The sequence below is a fragment of the Mastomys coucha genome, unplaced genomic scaffold (genome assembly GCF_008632895.1).
Source record: "Mastomys coucha isolate ucsf_1 unplaced genomic scaffold, UCSF_Mcou_1 pScaffold22, whole genome shotgun sequence".
Classification (NCBI taxonomy): Eukaryota; Metazoa; Chordata; class Mammalia; order Rodentia; family Muridae; genus Mastomys; species Mastomys coucha.
The window spans coordinates 154,925,282-154,944,896 of record NW_022196905.1 but is presented as its reverse complement, the minus strand read 5'-3'; the positions used below and the strand labels follow the sequence as shown (position 1 = coordinate 154,944,896).

The 19,615-nt window shown below is 46.5% G+C and overlaps 1 protein-coding gene across 2 annotated transcripts in view; it reads left to right on the top strand.

The window, feature by feature from the left end:
• Positions 1-9,298, top strand: part of LOC116071151 (sperm acrosome-associated protein 7-like) — a 21,629-nt gene extending 12,331 nt beyond the window's left edge. The window contains exons 2-6 of one of the 2 annotated variants that reach the window (XM_031342567.1): positions 506-568; positions 2,959-3,060; positions 3,888-3,968; positions 8,546-8,626; positions 9,083-9,298. In XM_031342567.1, coding sequence (XP_031198427.1) covers positions 506-568; positions 2,959-3,060; positions 3,888-3,968; positions 8,546-8,626; positions 9,083-9,159 — 404 coding nt within the window. In that variant the 3' untranslated portion in view covers positions 9,160-9,298. Of the gene's footprint in view, positions 1-505; positions 569-2,958; positions 3,061-3,887; positions 4,068-8,545; positions 8,627-9,082 lie in introns of both variants that reach the window. The other variant, XM_031342566.1, reaches the window with a different exon arrangement.
• The last annotated feature ends 10,317 nt before the right edge of the window (positions 9,299-19,615 follow it).

The following is a 19,615-nucleotide window of genomic DNA, read 5'->3' as shown; positions in this document are numbered from 1 at the left end:
TGACATGGGAAGCCTTAGTCAGGGCCTGGGCAAGTGCTTCCCCTCACTGTACTGAGCTGGGCTCTGGGGCCGCGTGGCCGCATAGGTGGGGTCTTTGGCTGGAGCTTCCCAGCCCCATCCAGATGGTGTCACCAGCCATGCAGAAAGCAAATCGCTGCTTCCTACTAAACAAAGCCTTCCTTCTTTTGTCCCTGAGATAGAGTTTGGTTTTCCCTGAGTGACCAGGAGGGCAGGTTCTACTCAGGGTGCCAGGGGAAATCCTGGTTTCCACAAACACAGCTGCTTCACGGGTAACACCTTTCCCATCTTCCATACGAGAAGCTCAGGTCCCAGAGGGCTTCCCTCAGCACAGGTGGGAAGGAGCAGCACTCCTCACTGGGTCCTCTCTGTAGAGTAGACTAGGGCTGTCTCTCACAACTATCCATTCACAGAGAGGTGTGTGAAAATCAATTAATGCTTTAAAACTATAGGATTGTTTTTTAATTTTGTTTTGTTTTCCTATCAGGTTCAAGTGATAAGCAATGGCCAAATTTAGAAACTGTGGATGATGAGATAGCTACAGTGTTTGGTAAGGACTCTCCAGGTGGAGCACCTGGTCCCTGGTGAGGGAGGGGGCGGACACTCCCCAAGCCTTTGCCAGACAGTCAGGTGTCAGTCACAGGCACTGCAGGGACCGATTTGGTTTGAGGTCAGAACCACATGCTTCTGGCGCACAGCTTTAGAGCTGACTAAATTCCTTAAGTCATAGAAGAACCTTCCAAACCAGATCACACTTGGACCTTTGCCTCTGAACGCGGTGTCCAGGGGCCACTAGTATGTCTGTCACCCAGAGACTTGTTTCAAACACCCTGCATCAAGCTCTGCTCAAGCCTTCCACATCAGAATCCACATTTAGCTGGACACACCGATGCAGTGTGTGTACAACTGAGAGGGCCTGAGGCCAAGGAACAGCTCCTCAGCCTCGGGAGGACCTGGCCTCTCCCCAGGGTGCCAGCCTTTGCGGCCTCACCTTAGGCTTTCCTACAAAACTCTGGTAGGGCTCGGAGCACCACTGGATTAGGCTCATTGGTGTGACCCACACTGCTCCTCAGAGGCAGAGTGCAGACTGCAGACATAAGGCTAAACTCTCTGGTAGCCATATTCCAAACCACCTGAGAAAGCACTGCAGCATGTGAGCAGGGTAAAGTGACGATGCTAGGCAGTCTTCAGCAAATCTACAAAGTCCATTGTGTACATCCCGCCCAGAGGCCAATTCTGTCCGGACTAGCTATTCCCTTCTGAGTCCCGTGTCCCTGGGTCTATCCTGTGAACTGTGCCACCCAGTGCCACCCTCATTTTACACTTGGTAAAGTAAGACCTGCAGAAGCTGTCTGAGCAGAGTGTGACTTCAGCTTAAGACCCTGGGGCATATGTCTGCCCATGATTGCCAGTCAAATGGGGTCAGGAATAGACTAAGGGGGGACAGGGTGTGAGCGTGAAGCTGCTCTCACAGCTCTTCAGGAAGAGCTGAATGATGTAATGGCAATGCCAGTGACAGAGGCCTCACGGGAAGTGAGGGACCTCTTCCAGGAAGGTCAGGTCTGCTTGTTTCTGAGTCTGGGCTGGGGAATCATTTTGGACGGCATGATTGATGGCTGATCACATGAATGAGTGAATGAGTGTTTCCCAGCTCACCTCTGCTAAGCATCTACCCGCCTAAGCATCTACTGTGTCACGTACAGCAGACCTACTTCCTGCCATGCAGGTGGCCTCATCTTCTGACACTGAGATGAGCAGGCCACACACAAGCTTGCGGTAGCCTCTGAGCCCTGTCCCAGGATGGCCATCATGCTGCAGAGACAGGCAATCTCCAGGTGTTGCTTATTTAGCTCCCACTATGGCACCCATACAACATGGGGTGCTGTGGGCCTCACAAACGTGCACTCCATCTTACCGAAGGTACACTGAGGGTCACAGACACGACGACATTCATCCTTACTCATATCTGAGGGAGAAAAAAGCCAGCATGAGAACTGGAAGTGGTTGGCTACAAAATCCAGGACTCATGTAAGAGACTTCCTGGGAAAGGAAGTAAAAGAAGAAAAACTGGCTGAACACGGTGGCACGTGCATGCCTTTAGTCCCAGCACTTGGTGGCAAGGGCAGGCAGATCTCTGTGATAAGGCAAGACTGGGCTATATAGAAAGTTCCAGGCTATCCAGTGTTAAACTATGCAGACTCTATACAGGGCCTCAAAAGAAAAGCTGAACATGTTTAATAAACAAGAAAAGTTGTTCTGTTAGTCCCTGAGGGCAGAGTCAGGACAGGATGATAATGGACAGGAAAGTGGATCATGATCAGGGCTAGGCTTGGGAATTGTGACTATGAAGGGTGTGGTAGATTTTCCTCACTATGGCAAAACGCCAGAGGTAACCACTTCTAAAGATCAAAGGTTTATCTGGGATCAGGTTCGTAGTTTCTGGTCCTTATTTGGCTGGCTATGATGCTTTGAGCAACTGGTCACGTGTCATGGTGTGAGTGGGTGGTAGTACAAAATATTAATTACTTCATGGCCAAGAAGGAAGAGAGAGTAAGGGTCAGGATTCCACCACCTCCCTGTAGACACCCCCAATGACCTAAAGACCTCCCACTAGGCCCCATCTCTTATAGAGGTTCCATCACCTCCCAGTAGCACCACTGAGCAATCAAGCCTTCTAAGACATGGGCATTGAGGGACCTTCAACATCTGGATTACGAGGGTGTTCAGAGGATACTCCAATGATCTTGATCTTCCTTAACTTAGGGAGGGAGCAGAACGGACAGCATCCACAGATAAATTACCCAGAGTAAGGCCACTGTCCACAAATCACTTGAGTTTTCTCTTCATGGTATTGATAGGCTACTTGAAGTTCAAATTCTTCATAGACTATCAACCAAACATCATTGGCTCTCTATCATGTTCTTGTGTGCTTTTTCCAAGATGAAATTCTAGTCCAGGAGATTCTGGAGCCAGGGAAAGCACTGTATTTTGAAAATCAAAGGCCATCAACAACGTCACAACAAAACACAACGAAGGAAATAAGCAAGTATACCCCTTGACCCCTCAATTCAGTCTCTTTAAACCTATAGTGTTGAATATAGGACCCTATTTCATGAGCACTCAGTAGATCCAGCCATTTTTGGGCAGGACCAAGTGGACACACATGAGAAGCCAAGGTCTAGGGCCACTATTACAGCCTTCCTGAGATGGAGGGAGTCACCTCCATGGCAGAAGAGGCATGCTTCCCTCTGCAGTGATCTCTGAGTCACATTCATACATGTTCTTCGGCCCAGGATCAGAAGAGGCCTCAGTCACTGCAGGAACACAGAATGAGCCAGATCATTATTAACACGTACCATCTGCTCGTGCTCACTTATGGCTTCTAATGGAAGCCCGTCTATTACACCATGTGGCCAAGGTCCAGCATATAATGTGCCTAAAGCCAAGGAGAGCAGGGCACAGAGGCAAAGCACATAGTTTGCAAAGCACAGCTCTCCACTGAGAGGCTGTGCATGCAGATGGGGCAGCACAGGGCATGGAGGACGGAACAGACGGCGGCAAGGAGAGCGTCTTGGGGAAATGCACTCAGAGGCAGGAGGGCTCATCACTTCCTGGCAGGCTTTTGTGCAGATGTAAGCTCTGTTCATGCTGTAGCTCTCTAGTACCAAGCCACCAGGCTCAAGGTAGTTGGATGACACCCGACTAGTTAAAGACTTAACTTTCCAGCACACAATTTCAACTAGAACGTAAACCCTGTGCCATCATCCTTCCCGCCCAGTGTTGGAAAACAGGGCTCAGGCTAAAAATGTTTACAAACATGTAATGGGAAAACACTTCCCTGTTTCTTTCCATGTATCTCCTCAAAACAGTACACATGAAGGAATCCACAGCTTCCATGAGACATCAGAAGCAATTATCCTCTGGGACCATGCACATCGTTTCCTTTGACGGTAACTGTGACCCCACAATCCCCTCCTGGATGCAGAATCTCTTAGTTAGGGTTTCCATTGCTAAGAAGACACAGCATGACCACGACCATATTCATAAAGGCAAGCATTTAATTGGGGCTGGCTTACAGTTTCAGAGGTTCAGTCCATTACCATCATGGTGAGAAGCATGGCAGCATACAGGCAGACATGGTGCTGGAGAAGGAGCTGAGAGATCTACATCCTGATCTGAGGGCAGCAGGAGACTGGCTTCCACACTGAGCAGAGCTTGAGCGTAGGAGCCTGTCCCCGCAGTGACACATCTACTCCCAACAAGGCCACACCTCCTACTAGTATCCCTCCCTATGGAGCAAGCATTCTAACACATGAGTCTGTGGAGGCCATTCCCAATCAGACCACCACAGACCCTAACTGGGGAGCCTCAGCCAGCCAGGTTCTACTTGGAGCAGGGCAGAGATTCTTCTACTGGATCCTATGGCTGCTTCACCGGGTTAGGTAGGTTTCCTACTGTGTCCCAAGCCTTAGGATGTCTCAGGTGTCTAGTCCTGCATTGGAGCTCAGTATCCCACAGCCCCCAAGACCTGTCCTAGGCCTACCTCCACATAATCCAGAGCTGGGTAGCCCAGAAGAAATGTCTTCTTGTGGGGTGGGCAGTTACCAGGAAGGAACACAAGCTGAGTCCTCTCCCAGACTTCTGAGTCTGAGTAGGGTAGGGTAGGGTAGGGTAGGGTAGGGTAGAATAGAATAGAATAGAATAGGATAGAATAGAATAGAATAGAATAGAATAGAATAGAATAGAATAGAATAGAATAGAATAGAATAGAATAGAATAGAATAGAATAGAATGAGCAGGGTAGCTAGTGTGCCCCTTGGGGCAGGCGGGAATTGGGGGACAGCCTCCTTCATGATGAGTCTCCTACCATCGACAGGGACAGGAGACAAAGCTCTTTGTTCCAAAGAGTAGAGATAACAAAGTGTACGTATAGCAAAGGATGTACAAGTCCAATGTCTGCAGAGTGACCCCAAGTGGGACCAGACTGTGGCTTCAGGTATAGGGCACGAAATAATATATTGATATGGTAGTGCTGTGTGGCCCTGGGAACCTGCATTTCAATCCTGCAAGGCCTCTCCAACTGCTGAAGCTGGGGGTGAGTCAAAATGGCGGCTCCCTGGCACAAACTGACCACCTACGGTTCTATTTAAAATGACTACCCTAACACCTCTGGGGCTGACTCTCTCATCAGTTTGATAACATTGCTGATGATGGTTCTAGAGCAATAGGTAAGAATCCTTCGGGTAGCTGCCTAGAGTCAGAGAGAGTCCGAGTAAATCCTACTTAAGGGGCTGCCCTATACACAGTGGCAGGCAAAAGCAGACTAAGAGACAGAGAGTAGCCTCCGAGATGAGGAGATCTGAGGCTATAACTGAGAAGGGAGAGGTGATTCTAAGGTACCTACCCAGCCCTCCAGCTGGCTACACGCCACAGGGACAATGTGCTTGCCCACTGGAGGTCAACAAACATCCCAAGCTAGTCCACTTTTGCTTGCATTGCTGCCCAGGTCTAAAGACTTATCTATGGCTACCACACGAATTCATTCCTTCCCTCCTCAAGTCGTCCCTGAGCTGCTGGGACCTGGTAAGAGACTTATTCTGGCCCCTGGGCACACAGCACCCATTAGTACAGCCGAATCCCTCACTGAAATTGTGTGATTCTTAACCACCAAGCGAAGACCAGCCTCTGTGGGGACTGAGGAAAAATGCATGAGTTATAACTTCATGACAGGGAGACAAAGGGACAGCCAGGCTAGGAGGAGACTTGGAGACCACTGGAGACTAGTGTGGGACCCTAGCAATGTGACAATAGAGTATCCAGAAAAAGAAGGTGGTAAGAGCAGCGAGCGGGGTCCTTGGGCTGCATGGCCCTAAGCAGAACCTGAACTAACTAGCCAGCATTAAAGAAGCCCCAGCTCCCAACAGCAGCAATACAGGCAGAGCCCCTGAATTGCCCTGCTAGACTCCCTGCTGATGATCTGTTGCCAAATGATGCTGTCAGTGATGAAGGTTAGGCAGGTGAGACCTCCATCCTTCATTCCCACAGTCTCGTCTCAGACAGAGAAAGTCAGGCCCCAGTAAACCAGTGAGAGACAGTGTATCAAGGCAAAATGTAGTAGATCAGCTTCAGCTTCCGCACACGGGTCCTCTGCTGGAGCCCCTGCTGGGGAAAGGAGAGTTCCAGGAAAAGACACTCTCCAAGTGAGTGAGCAAAGCTGCAAGGTCTACCGCACCTAGAGGCTGCCTAAGCTTTCAGACTCTGGAACAGGCAAGTGAGCCAGGCCGACCTGCTAGCTGCACACCTTTGCTTGGATGGTCATGGCCCCTTGGTGTGTGGGAGATATATCTAAGTTGCATCCCCGACCCAGAGCTGCCTTGGATCCAACAGGTGTGTGTGCTATGCTGAGTAGAAACACTCACCCTTTCCCCACACATGGTCACAGGGGAGGGGTCAAAGATGGCTAGACTTGTAGGTCTCCCATACAGCAGAGACACCCCTGCACTAGTGTCTCCTCATTTTTGCAAGTGACGCTGTGCCCTCTGCCCAGAGCTGAGGACAGGGAGCGCAGAGGACGGGAGGTGAGATACAGGCCTTGGAACTCCGATGTCAGCCTCAGCTGTACCACACCGTTCCTAGTGTCAGCTTAATCTTCACATGGACCTTTCTGGGCATGCATCATTGCAGCCAGGAGTACTGTGTGGCAAGAGTCTACTGTGGTGAGTGTGTGCCAGCCTGCTAGAGAAGGAATGTTTTCCTGCCCAGCTTCAGCAATGGCCAGTAGTGATGCTCTTTGCTCAGGGCTGCAGGTAGGGCAAGTAGGGAACCAGCCCCATGACTGGCTGCTGCACGGGTTGAGTGGCAGAGAGCACCTATGGCTTTCGGTTGTGTGACAGAAGGCCCAAAGGAAAACAAGAGGTAGGTGGCCTGTGGGCTAACCTGCTCCTCCTCCCTGCTCCACCCCCTCACCCCCCACCAACAGTGTCCAGGAGGCTCAGGACGCAGCAGTGTGTCTCTCTAGGAAGGGGATGAGAAGCTCTTGGCACTCTCATGTCCCAGATGGGACCTTGAGGCTGTGGAGAGAGCAGGAAGGAAGCCGCAGAAGCACAGTGGTCTCACACTGGTCTCTGCCACAGGCTAAGATGGCCCACGGAAACCAAGATGCTTGCTTGTTTGCCAAGTGCTGCTGAAGGAGACCAGAGGTCTGTGTCAGCCTGCTAGAAGTGGGCTGCTGTATGGTCATGTGCATGGAGGCGTCACCTAGGAAACAAGGATCAGGAAAAAACCTGGAAATCAGAAAATCCGAAAAAAGAAAAAAAATCAGAAAAAAAGGGGGACAGGTTAAAAAAGGAGAGCAAGGTGCCTAAAATAGCTCCACTGTGACACTATTTTAAGCTAACAAAAAAAAAAAAACAAAACTGGAAAAGTGTCACAAAGAGCTTATTTCCCAGCACTTCCAAGGTCAATGGTGGTAATAATGGTGGGGACATTCACATTCATGAAAGTTCTTAAATGACGCATGAAAACATTAGCAACAGCAGAAACAAAGGAACAACAACAAAATCCCAGCTCTCAGTTCACAGGAGACTTTATTCTGGAGCGATATGAGTGACCATATAGCCCAGGAACATAGATTCAGGTTATTCCAAATTCCATGTTCAGACATGGCCACAGTTTCGCTATGTTCTTATAGTAATGGAACAAAGTGATTTATAAATCAAGATACTGTAAAAACACATTGATGGAAGGAACAAGGCAGGCAGCTACAGCCAGGGAAGAGATCTCTGCTCTAGGCCTGGGATACGAGCTGATGACTCCCTTAGCTTTAGGACTGATGGAGACTAAGAGACTGTTTGTACATTCCAAGGAAGTCAGGTCAGACACAGTGGGAAGAAATGGCTAAAGGCTGACTACTTAGACTGTAATTGGCTGTGCGACATTCGAACCTCTGCAGGATTACTGCAGTCCTAACAATCGGCCTTGCAGGGGGTTCAAAGCAAGGCCCAGGTTCCTCCTGGGAACATCAGTTCCCATCCACAGAGCTTATGCACCCATCTCCACCTCTCTACTGTGTTCCTGGCTCCAGAGCCCATCAGGATTCCACCATTCCATTGCCCTAGTGTCCCCAACATGGCTGCTTCCTCTGACACTGTGTCTCTGATGACCTCAAGGAACACTGGCCTGTTCCTCTATGGAATGCTTTTGCTTTGAGCTTATGAGAATTTTCCAGCCTCCAGAGGTTTGAAACATTCCATCTGGCCCTCCAGCATCATTTGTTTTATGAAGAATGAAAGTTTGACACAGCTCTATCACTATTTGAATTTCTTGTTTCTTCAGGTATTTGTACTGAATAAGCTCACTGCTCTCCTAGTGGCCACAGGGCAGCAGGCTACAAACATGAATATGAAACATGCTCACTCTACGTGCTCACTCTACATGCTCACTCTGAGACCCACAAGGCTTGGTTTCAAAAAGCTTGCAGTTAAACAATATTTGTGGTGTCTATTCATTGTCCTTAACTTTTCCACAGACAAGCAGAAAGAGACACTTTTACAGCTAAGAAGCCTTGAAGCTCTGGAGAAAATGATTCACAAGATTCGAAGAGCTATTGGTAAGCAAAAGTTATGGCGTCCTCCCACGGGCTCAGGTCCTGGGCCAGGCAAGCAGAGAGGGCTAATGAGACCCAGCAGGCAATGGTGCACCCTGCCAAATCCAACAGCCTGATTCCACCCCTGGGACCCACATGCTGAAAGAAGAGAAATGAAAACCCAAGTTGCACACAGTTTCTTAAAAAGGAGAAAGCGAGCTATTGCCAGCATTGCGTCTCTGCTTACTGGCTGTAAGCGCAGTCCTTCAGCTGCCTCATGCTCCTGCCTCCGTGATTTCCACCTGTTTGCACCCGATGTCACCAGAAGAAGGCTTTGGTAGATCACACATGCCTCCTGAATCCCAACCACAACAGAGAGGACTCAGTGCCACTGATGTGTGACAACAAGGGTCTGACACAGGCTGTGGTGACAGTCAATGGTATAGCAATCATTACTCAAGAAAATCTCTCCCCTAACAGAAATTAAGCTCAAGAGACAACAGAAGTTCCAGAGAAGTAGAACCAGACAACTCCTGGGGAAACTAGTCCATCCCTAAGTACTAGGACTGGCAAGAGGGGCGAGCCACTGCCGCACATGGGGACAGGAGAGAGTGGAAGCAGCCACCAACCTGTGTGAAGAGAACCGTACTCAATGAGCACCAAGTAAAATTAGCATATTTACATATTAAGTTATCAGATATGGCTGTTTTCTTTATTTTTTTATTATTCAAAATGGGGAGAGACAACTGTAGAGAGGTCCTGGGGAGGGGTGGAACCCTAGTCCAGGGATAACTCCTAGTAATGCACTGGGACTCACAGTAATGGATGATACAGAGCCTGAACCCTCCATCTTCTGTAACCAGGTGTGCTGGCTAGTCTTAAGTCAGTTATCCAAGAGGGAACCTCAATTGAGAAAAATGCTTCCGTTAGATCAGCTGTGAGGCATTTTCTCAATTAGTGATCAAGGGGGGAGGGCCCATGTGGGTGGGACCATCCCTGGGGTGGTGGTCCTGGGTTTTATAAGAAAGTAGGCTGAGCAAGCCATGGGGAGCAAGCCAGTAAGCAGCACCCCTCCACGGCTTCTGCATCAGCTCCTGCCGCCAGGTTCCTGTCCTGTTTTTGAGTTCCTGCCCTGACTTCCTTCAGTGATGAACAGTGCTGTAAAAGTACAAGCCCAAGGAAACCCTTTCCTCCCCAACTTGCTTTTTGGACATGGTGTCTCATCACACCAATAGAAACCCTAAGACACCAGGCAAGGCTTCCAGTGATGGGACTGGAACACCAACTCAGCCAACAACCCTTCAGCCACCATCCATTATGCTGAACCAATGGCACAGGACTTGTGGGAGTGGCCAACCAAAGACTGGCCTAATTTGAGGCCAATGGCACGAGAGGCAGCCCATGCCAGACACTACCTGGATAATCAATGTATTAGTCAGGGTTCTCTAGAGTCTTGTGGAATGTCTTCTATATTGAGGGAATTTGTTGTGATGACTTACAGTCTGTAGTCCAACTAACCCAACAATGGGCAGGTGTGAATGTGAAGTCCAAGGATCTAGTCGTTGCTCAGTCCCACGAGGCTAGTTGTTTCAGCTGGTCTCCTGTAGAAGAAGGTTCCAACACATGTACTGGCAAGTAAATGCAAGCAGGCAAAGAAGAGTGAGTCTGCCTTCTTCCAGTGTCCATATGTAGGCCTCCAGCACAAGGGGTGGCCCAGATTAAAGGTGTGTGCCACCATACAAGGATCTGGGACTTGCTTTGTCCCAGGCTGACCTTGAACTCAGAGATCTCCTTGCCTCAGTGTCCTAGGATTAAAGGCAGGTACTACCTGACCTGGGCCTAAGCTTTTCATGGCCACTCTGCCTCAAGATCTCCATGCCAAGATCCAGGTTAGAAACTCATGTCTTCCAGCCTCAATGTCTGGATCACAGGTGTGCCCTCCGATTCTGGATTGTAGTTCATTCCAGATATAGTCAAGTTGACAACCAGGAACAGCCATTATAACCAGGATCAATTAAATAATCCTTAATGAGTTTCTGCTAGACTTAGAGGTCAGTGACTCGTCCAATCATCATCGTAGAGGTAGCTCTGCAGCTGAGGAGAGCAGATGGAGAGACATACAACCAAACAGTAAGCAGAGAGCCCAGGTTGGAGGTCTATACAGTCCTCCCCTCAGAGCTGAGGGAGCCCAGAGGACGAGAGGGAGCCCAGAGGGAGAGGGGTGGAGAAATTGTGGGAGCCAGAGGGTTGAGGACAACAGGAGAACATAGCCCACAGAATCAACTAAGCAGAGCGTATCCTTGTTCACAGAGACTGAAGCACCAATCCCAGAGCCTGCGTGGGTCTGTGCTAGGTCCTCTGCATATATGTTATGGTTGTTTGACTTGGTGTTTTGGGGGTACTCCTGACGGTGGGAGTAGAAATGTCTGTCTGGGGTATAGGGGAGGAGTGGGGACTAAGAGCAGTAGAAGCTGTGGTCAGGATGTACTGTATAAGTGACGAATAAATTTAAAAATTCAAATATATTATGACCATATTTCCCCCACCACATCCTCTCCACTGCCTTAAGTTCTTTCTCAAAAATCAAACTAAAAACCCAACAAAACCTAGAAAACAAAATACAACACCCCAAATAACAAAACAACAACACAAAAGCCACCAAACTGTAACCAAATGAAAGCACAAAAACCAACTGTGGGGTTCATTGTTTGTCGGTCAGCTACTCCTGAACATGAGACCTGTCCTCAGAGGTTTGTCTACCCAGTGTCATTTCAATGGAGAAAAAGGATTTGCCCTCTCCCAGAAGGTATAACTGGGTTTGTTAAACCTTACCCTAGACACTAGATATTCATTCATTCATTCATTTTAAATATATATATATAACAAAAATAAATATAATTTAAAAAGAAAGCTATCATCAAAGTTTGACAAGACAAACCAACAGAAGGAAGGAGCCCACAGGAAGGCACAAGAGTCAGACAGCCGCTCATTCGCACACTCGGGAATCCATGAAAACATTAAACTGCAGACCTAATGAAGACGTAGAGGACTTGGTGCCAGCCATGCTGCTGCTCCAGTCTCTGAGTTCCTATGAGCTCGGCTCATGTTGACTTGGAGTTTTCCTGTTTCCTTGGTGTTCTGCATCCTCTCTGGCTCTTACGTTCCTTTCACATCCTCTTCTATAGGGTTCCCTGAGCACTGAGGGGAGAGATTTGATGAAGACGTGCCATATGTGGCCGAGTGTGATCTCTGACTGTAGGCTTGTAGATTTGTTAACTGCCTGCTGCAGGAGAAAGCTTTACTGTCAAAGGTAGAACAAGGATTCATCCATTAGTAGAGCAGAATATCATTAGGAGTCATTTTCTTCTCACTATATTTTTCTAGACGAAGGACCCTGGGTTATCTAGACCCAGGTTCTTGGTCACCCAAGCAGTGTTAGGCATGGTTCCATCCCGTGGAGTGGGCCTAGAGTCAGATAAGTTAGTTATTGGCTGGCTTCTCCCACAACCTTTGTGGTCCCGTTACCTCAGCAGGTAGTACACCTTGTAGATAAAGGTTTGTGGCTGGCTTGGAGTTTACATTTCTCTTTTAATGGTGTGCAGAGTGCCTTCCTGTACCAAAGAACACAGGAGTGAAGGCGTTGTCTAAGCAGCAGCTGGACTCTCCATGTTCAGTGAGGTAGCTGTGCAGGCATTCACTTCCTTCAGCCACAGGGCCTTGCCGTCAGATTATGGAGAACAAACTATAGTCTTGGCAACAGGATGGGCTGTTAGGAGAGTTTTGGGGGCCCCTTTGGCCAACAACTCAACAACCCAGTCCCAGTACTAGGAGCTTCATTTGGTGATAAGAGAGGACAAGTTGGGGCTGTCTGTCCCATTGCTTGGCAATTTCATTTAGATCACCTTCATATATGTCTATATTTTAAGAGATTTCCACTGCATTAGGTTTCCATACTAGCCCAGAAATGCCCCTGAATTCTAGCTGTCTCCCCATCTAGCCTCCCAATACCCTCTCTCCCTTCCGCATCCCTACTTGATCATCCCATGCCATATACCTCCTACATATCTATTTTATTGCCCTTTCCTAATGAAATCTATCTCTTCCCTTAGGTCCCTTTCTCTGTACGTTCCTTCTGTGGCGCTACAGACTGTAGCTAGGCTATCAGTGACACAACTACTAATGTCTACATATAAATAAAAAATACCATGTTTGTCTTTCAGGGTCTGGGATACCTCACTTAGGATGATTTTATTCCTAGTTCCACCTATTTGTCTGCAATTTCATGATGTCATTATTTTTTGAACAGATGAATAATAATATTCCAGTGTGTGAGTGAACATTTTCTTTATCTAGTCTTCAGTTGAAGAGCAAGGAGGTTGCTTCCAGTTTCTGATTATTGTAAGTAGAGACGCAATGAACAGGGTTGAGCGAGTGCTTTTCTGGTAGGATGAGGTATCTTTGAGTGTATGCCCAAGAATGGCATAGCAGGATCCTGAGGTAGATAAGATGCTCACCTTCTTAAGTAACCGCTGCATTGAGTTCCAGTGGTCATACAAGTTTGCACTCCCACTAGCAATGTATGAGTGTTCCTCTTATCCACACCCTCACCAGCACAAGCAGTCACTTCTCGCTGTGCTGAGCCACTCTGACAGGTGTAAGATGAAATCTCAAAGGACTTTTGATGTGCATTTGCCTGCTGCCTAAGGGTAGTGAAATGTCATTTCTTTAAGTATCTCTCAGCCATTCGAGTTTCCTCTCTTGAGAAGTCTCTTTAGATCTGTATTAAATTTTTCAATTGGATTATTGGTTTTCTTGCTATCTAGTTCCATTGGTTCTTCATGTTTTGGAGCCCTCTATTTGGTGTATAGTTAGTAAAGCCTTTTCCCATTGATGTGCCTGAATGATGGTGTCCTTCACTATTCAGAAGCCTCTCAGGCTCCTGCCGTCTCACTTGCTGAATGTTGATCTTAGCACCTGTGTCTTTCCTATGACAATGAATTCAAGGCTGTTCCCACTTTCTCTTTTATTGGGGTCGGTATATCTTGTTTTACCTTGAGGTCTTTGATGCATTTGGAGTTGGAATTTTGTGCACTTAACGGCTCTTAACCGCTGAGCCATCTCTCATTAATTAATGTAAGCAAGTGATAACTCTGGACTTATTTGCACTTTTATGCATGTAGATAGTCGGTCTGACCAGCTCCATTTGTTGAAGATGATGGCTTTTTTCCAGTGTGTATTTCTAGCCTCTTTATCAAGCACAGAGGTGTGGATTTATGTCTGGGTCTCCAATTCAATTCCATTGATGAGCATGCCTGGTTTTGCATAGATACCATGTATAACAGAGCCCCAGACCTTGGTAGGCCCTAGATCTTAGCACAACTGATACGATGATGGAAGAGGCACGCAGGCTGTTAAAACTCAGCATGTAAACAGAACCAAGAGCCAAAGGGAAACAAAGACTTAATCCATCAAGGTCCATACAGTTCTGGGAAAGTCCCAAAGTGTACGTAAGCTTGTAGTTACACTTATGTTAAATACGCCAACCCAGAACATGGGTTGTGCCTAGAAGCTCACCCTGAGAAAAGCCCAATGCTACACTGTATAGTGTACCCCGAATACCCAGTGTAGCCACTGACTAGCTAGTAAAGACATTCTGTTGGCTTAAAGCATGTTGAAGCAGCTGGGCAGTGGTGGCGCACACCTTTAGTCCCAGCATTTGGAAGGCAGAGGCAGGCGGATTTCTGAGTTCGATGTCAGCCTTGTCTACAAAGTAAGTTCCAGGACAGAGAAACCCTGTCTCAAAAAACAAAACAAAACAAAACAACAAAACAAAAAAAGCATATTGAAGCAGTCTTCTCTGGTGAGTGTCTAACAACACCATGATGGTTCTACTACTATACTTTTGAATTAAAACTGAAATCTGAAAGTCTAGTAGAATTCTGTGCTAAAACCATTTGGCCCTGGGCTTGCTTTGGTTGAGAAACTTTTAATGAATGCTTCTATTTCACTAGGGCTTATCAGTCTCTTTAAATCCTTATTTAATCTTGATTTAACTTTGGTAAGTGGTATGTGTCAAGAAAATCATTCCTTGCTTTTCCACTTTGGTGGAGTGCGGGTTTTTAAGTCTGTCCTTATGATCCTCTGGACTCCTTTGCTGTCTGTTATGTCTTCTTTTTCATTTATAGTTTCGTTAATTTGGATCATCTCTCTCTGCCTTTTAGTTAATTTTCATGATTTGTCAGTCTTTTTACTTTTTGAGGAGAGCTGACTCTTTGATTGATTCCTTGTATTGTTTTAATTGTTTCTAATTGCTGCACGGTCACAAAATTTGGTTATTTTTTGCAATCTTCTACTCTTGTTTTTTTTTTTTAAAAAAAAGATTTACTTATTTACTTTATGTGTATGTGTACACTGTAGCTGTACAGATGACCATGAGCCATCATGTGGCTGCTGGGAATTGAACTCAGGACAGCCTGCTCACTCCAGCCCACTCAGTCCAGCGTAATACACTGTAGCTGTCTTCAGACACACCAGAAGGGGGCGTCAGATCTCATTATGGGTGGTTGTGAGTCACCATGTGGTTGCTGGGATCCGAACTCAGGACCTTTAGAAGGGCAGTCAGTGCTCTTACCGGTTGAGCCATCTCACCAGCCCTCTTCTTAGGTCTTATTTCTTCTTTTTGGTCTAGAGTTTTCAGGTGTACTGTTAAGTTGATAGTATAAGATCTTTCTAGCTCGTTTTTAAGATTTATTTATTTATTTCATGTATATGAATACACTGTCGCTGTCTTCAGACTCACCAGAAGAGGGCATTGGATCCCATTACAGATGGTTGTGAGCCACCATATGGTTGCTGGGAATTAATCTCAGGGCCTCTGGAAGAGCAGTCAGTGCTCTTAACCTCTGAGCCATTGCTCTATTAATTAATGTAAGCAATTAACTTGCCTCTTAGAACAGCTTTCATTGTGTCCCATAAATTTGGGTATGGTGTGTATTCATTTTCATTCTATTCTAGAAAGTCTTTGACTTCTTTCTTAATTTCCGTCTTGACCCATTTTTTGGCTCATAGAGAGCTATTCAGTTCCCTGCGATTCTAAGCTTTCTGTTCTTTCTGCTGGTGTTCAATCACGGCGGTCAGATAGGATGGAGGGTGTAATTTCAATTGTCCAGGACCTACTGTGACTTGCTTTGCATGTGAGTCTGTGTTTGTATGTGAGTCTGTGTTTGTATGTGAGTCTGTGTTTGTATGTGAGTCTGTGTTTGTATGTGAGTGAGTCTGTGTCTGTATGTGAATCTGTGTTTGTATGTGAGTCTGTGTCTGTATGTGAGTCTGTGTTTGTATGTGAGTCTGTGGCCGAGTCTTGGAGTGAGTCCCAGTTTTGGAGGAGCTGAGAAATGTTCTTTTGCGTTTGGGTGAAATGCTCTACAAGTATCTATCGGATCTACTTGGTTTATAACTTCAATTAGCTCCCTCATTTCTGTTTCATTGCTGTCTGAATGACCCGCCTGTCAGTGACGTCTCCCACTATCAGTGTGTGAGGGTCAGTTTGTGGTTTAAGCTGTAGTAGTGTCTCTCTTACAAACTTGGCTGCACTTGTGTCTCTGACACAGAGCTTAAGACTGACATGGCCTTCTGGTGAATTTTTCCTGTGATGAGAGTATGTAATGCCCTTCCCTGCCTCTTTTGATTAGTTTTGGTTTGAAGACTTGTCAGATATAAAAATGGTTATATACTAGCTTGTTTCTTAGGTCCATTTTGCTTGGAGTATCTTTTTCCAACCCTTTACTCTGAGCCGTTCTCTCTCCTTGATGTTTTAGTGTGTTTCTTGTATCCAACCCTTTACTCTGAGCTGCTCTCTCTCCTTGATGTTTTAGTGTGTTTCTTGTATTCAACAGCAGGGTGGATCCTGTTCCCACCTCCATTCCGTTATTATCCTGCGTCTTTTATTGGGAAGTTGGGACTGTTGATGTTAAGAGACAGCAAATGTAAGTGTCGCAGGTCTGGAGGCAAGAGCTTGTTCTGTACAAGCTCTGCTCTAGCGTTGGGCAAGTTTTTCCAGCGAAAGTGTACAACTCTGCTTTGAGAGGTAGCCTGGCAGACAAAGCCAAGGAATACAGCAAAGTCACAGAAGATGACAAACCTTACGTAAGAGATTTATTGGGAGGGAAACCTCAGGAGAGTGGCTGCCTCTGCTGGGTCAAGCAGCAGCAGAGGACCGGGCAGGATGCAGGCTTTATTTATATAGGGTTTCTTGGGGGGTGGGAGGGAGGAGGTGGTTTCCAGGGTGGCCTGGGATTGGAGGGACTATGTGGCCTGATTTGGGGGACAAGTTCAGAGATTAGTGGGATTTTTTTTGTGTGTGTTGTAGGGTGGAGCCTGGCCACTCTTCAGCCTCAGAGTGAGAATGACCATTATAGCCATTAGAAAACTACCCTTAGAGAGCAGTTAGGGAAGGCTAGGGACAGGGCCTGACCACTCTCCAGACTCGGGGCTGGAACGGCGGGTGCAGCTGTTTTATCCTTACTGTCCTGGCTGCTAGAGCCTTGGGTGGGGCCTGGCCGTTTGCAAGCATCGAGTGTTTAGTACGCTTACTAAGGGAGTCTATAGCAGGGAAGGCCTTCCCTGCCTCTTCAGCTGGTGTCAGTTGGTGTGAAGAGCCAACATCAATATCCAATGATTGTTGGTTCCTGTGGTAGTGGTGGTGGTGGACGTGGAGGTGTGTTTGTGTGTGTGCTTCTGAGAAACCAGCCCACCTCCATTCTGTAATCAGGAGCCATTTTAGTTCAGCTGGGCTTCTGTTCGCTATAAGAAATAAAGTTCTGTTTCCAGGAATCTAACCTACTGTGACCTGGATGTTTAACTATAAACCCATCCTCTCCACCCTCCCAAGCCATCTGTTCCTGGAAGTGTTCTGTAACCATTGTTCCAGGAGAGAATTTCCTAACTGCCTGCTCTCCTATACAAAACCTCCCACCCTGTGGTTTTGCCCTGTAAAACAGGCATGAGAAACTGGTTCAGGGCTGGTCTCTTGAGTCCTGCCAGACTCAACAGGAGAAAGCTGGAACTCACCTTCCACAGAACTTGCTTTCCCTTGGCCATAACTTGGGTTGATAGTCGGTCTCTCTCCTAAGGTCTCAGGAACTCACACTTCCCTTCTTTGGGTTTTGCTCCTCTGGGATTATTTAGTCCCTGTTTTCTTGGCTGTGCTTAATTTCTTTAGGTTGGAGTTTTTACTTTTTAGGACCTTCTGTAGAGCTTAGACTTATAGATACATATTGCTTAAATTCGGTTTTAACACCAAATGTCTTATTTCCCCCATCTATGCTGAATGAAATTTTTGCTGGGCATATTAGTCTGGCCTGGCATCTCTGGTCTCTTAGAATACAGCACATCGGTCCAGACCCTTGTGGCTTCTAGAATCTCCATCAAGAAGTCAGGTGAGAGGTGGAGAGATGGCTCAGCAGTTAAGAGCACTGACTATTCTTCCAAAGGTCTTGAGTTAAAATACCAGCAACCACATGGTGGCTCACAACCATACGTAAATGAGATCTGATGCCCTCTTCTGGTGTGTCTGAAGACAGCTACAGTGTACTTACATATAATAATAAATAAATCTTTGAGTCAGAATGAGCAGAGCTGGTGTGAACAGGAGCCAGAGTGTGCAGAGGTCCTGAGTTCAACTCCCAGCAACGACAAGATGGCTCACAGCCATCTGTACAGCTACAGTGTACTCATATACATAAAAAAATAAATAAATCTTTTTAAAAAAAGAAGTCAGGTGTAATTCTAAGAGGTCTGCTTTTATATGTTAGTTGAACTTTTTTTTTTTTTTTTGGATATTTTCTTTATTTACAGTTCAAATGTTATCCCCTTTCCCGGTTTCCCTCACTCCTGGAAACACCCTATCACATCCTCCCTCCCCCTGTTTCTATGAGGTTGTTCCTCCACCCACCCACCCACCCACTCCCACCTCCCCACCCTCAATTCCCCTACATTGGGACATCTACCGAGCCTTCATAGAACCAAGCACCTCTCCTCCCATTGATGCATGACAAGGCCATTCTCTGCTACATATGCAGTGGAGCCATGTGTCCTCTTTTGTTGATGGCTTAGTCTCAGGGAGCTTTGGGGGCTCTGGTTGGTTGATATTGTTGTTGTTCTTATGGGGTTGCAAACCCCTTCAACTCCTTCAGTCTTTTCTCTGACTTCTCTACTGGGGAATCCTGCCCTCAGTCCAACGGTTAGTTGAACTTTTAATATTTTTATTGTTCTTTATGTAATAATTATAATAAACATTACTGTGTGCCATTATTATTTCTTTTCTGGTGACAATCAGTGTGGTGTTCTGTATGCTTCATATACTTTGCTAGCTACCTCTTAGGTTAAGGAAACTTTCTTCTGCGATATTGTTGAAAGTATTTTCTGTGCTTTGCACCTGGCTTTCTCCTTCTTCCTCTATTCCTATCACTCTTAGATTTTTGTCTTTTCATAAGTGTCCCAGATTTCTTAGATGTTTTGTGACAGGATTTTTTTATTTATTATTTATTTATTTATTATTATTATTATTTTTTTTTTTGGATTTGACATTTTCTCTGACTGGTGTATCCATCTCTTCTATCAGGTCTTCAATACCTGAGATTCTCTCTCTCATCTCTGTTAGTGAAGCTTGCCTCTGCAGTTCCTGTTCAAGTTCCTAACTTTTTCATTTCCAGATTCTCCTCAGTTTGGGTTTTCTTGGTTCTACTCACGTTCAGGTCTTGAGAACAGTTTGCTTATTTCCTTTCAGTGTCTGCTTGTGTTTTCATACAGTTCTGATGAGATAAGAACTTATCATATTCTATCATATCTATCATAACCCCCACATACTCGGAAAGACTCTTCTCAGGCCTTCACTTGTGCTCCAGCTGTGCTGCAATACTTAGGCCTGCTGTGGTAGAGCTGTGGTAGGGCTGTGGTAGGGCTGTGGTAGGGCTGTGGTAGGGCTGTGGTAAGGCTGTGGTAGGGTTGTGGTAG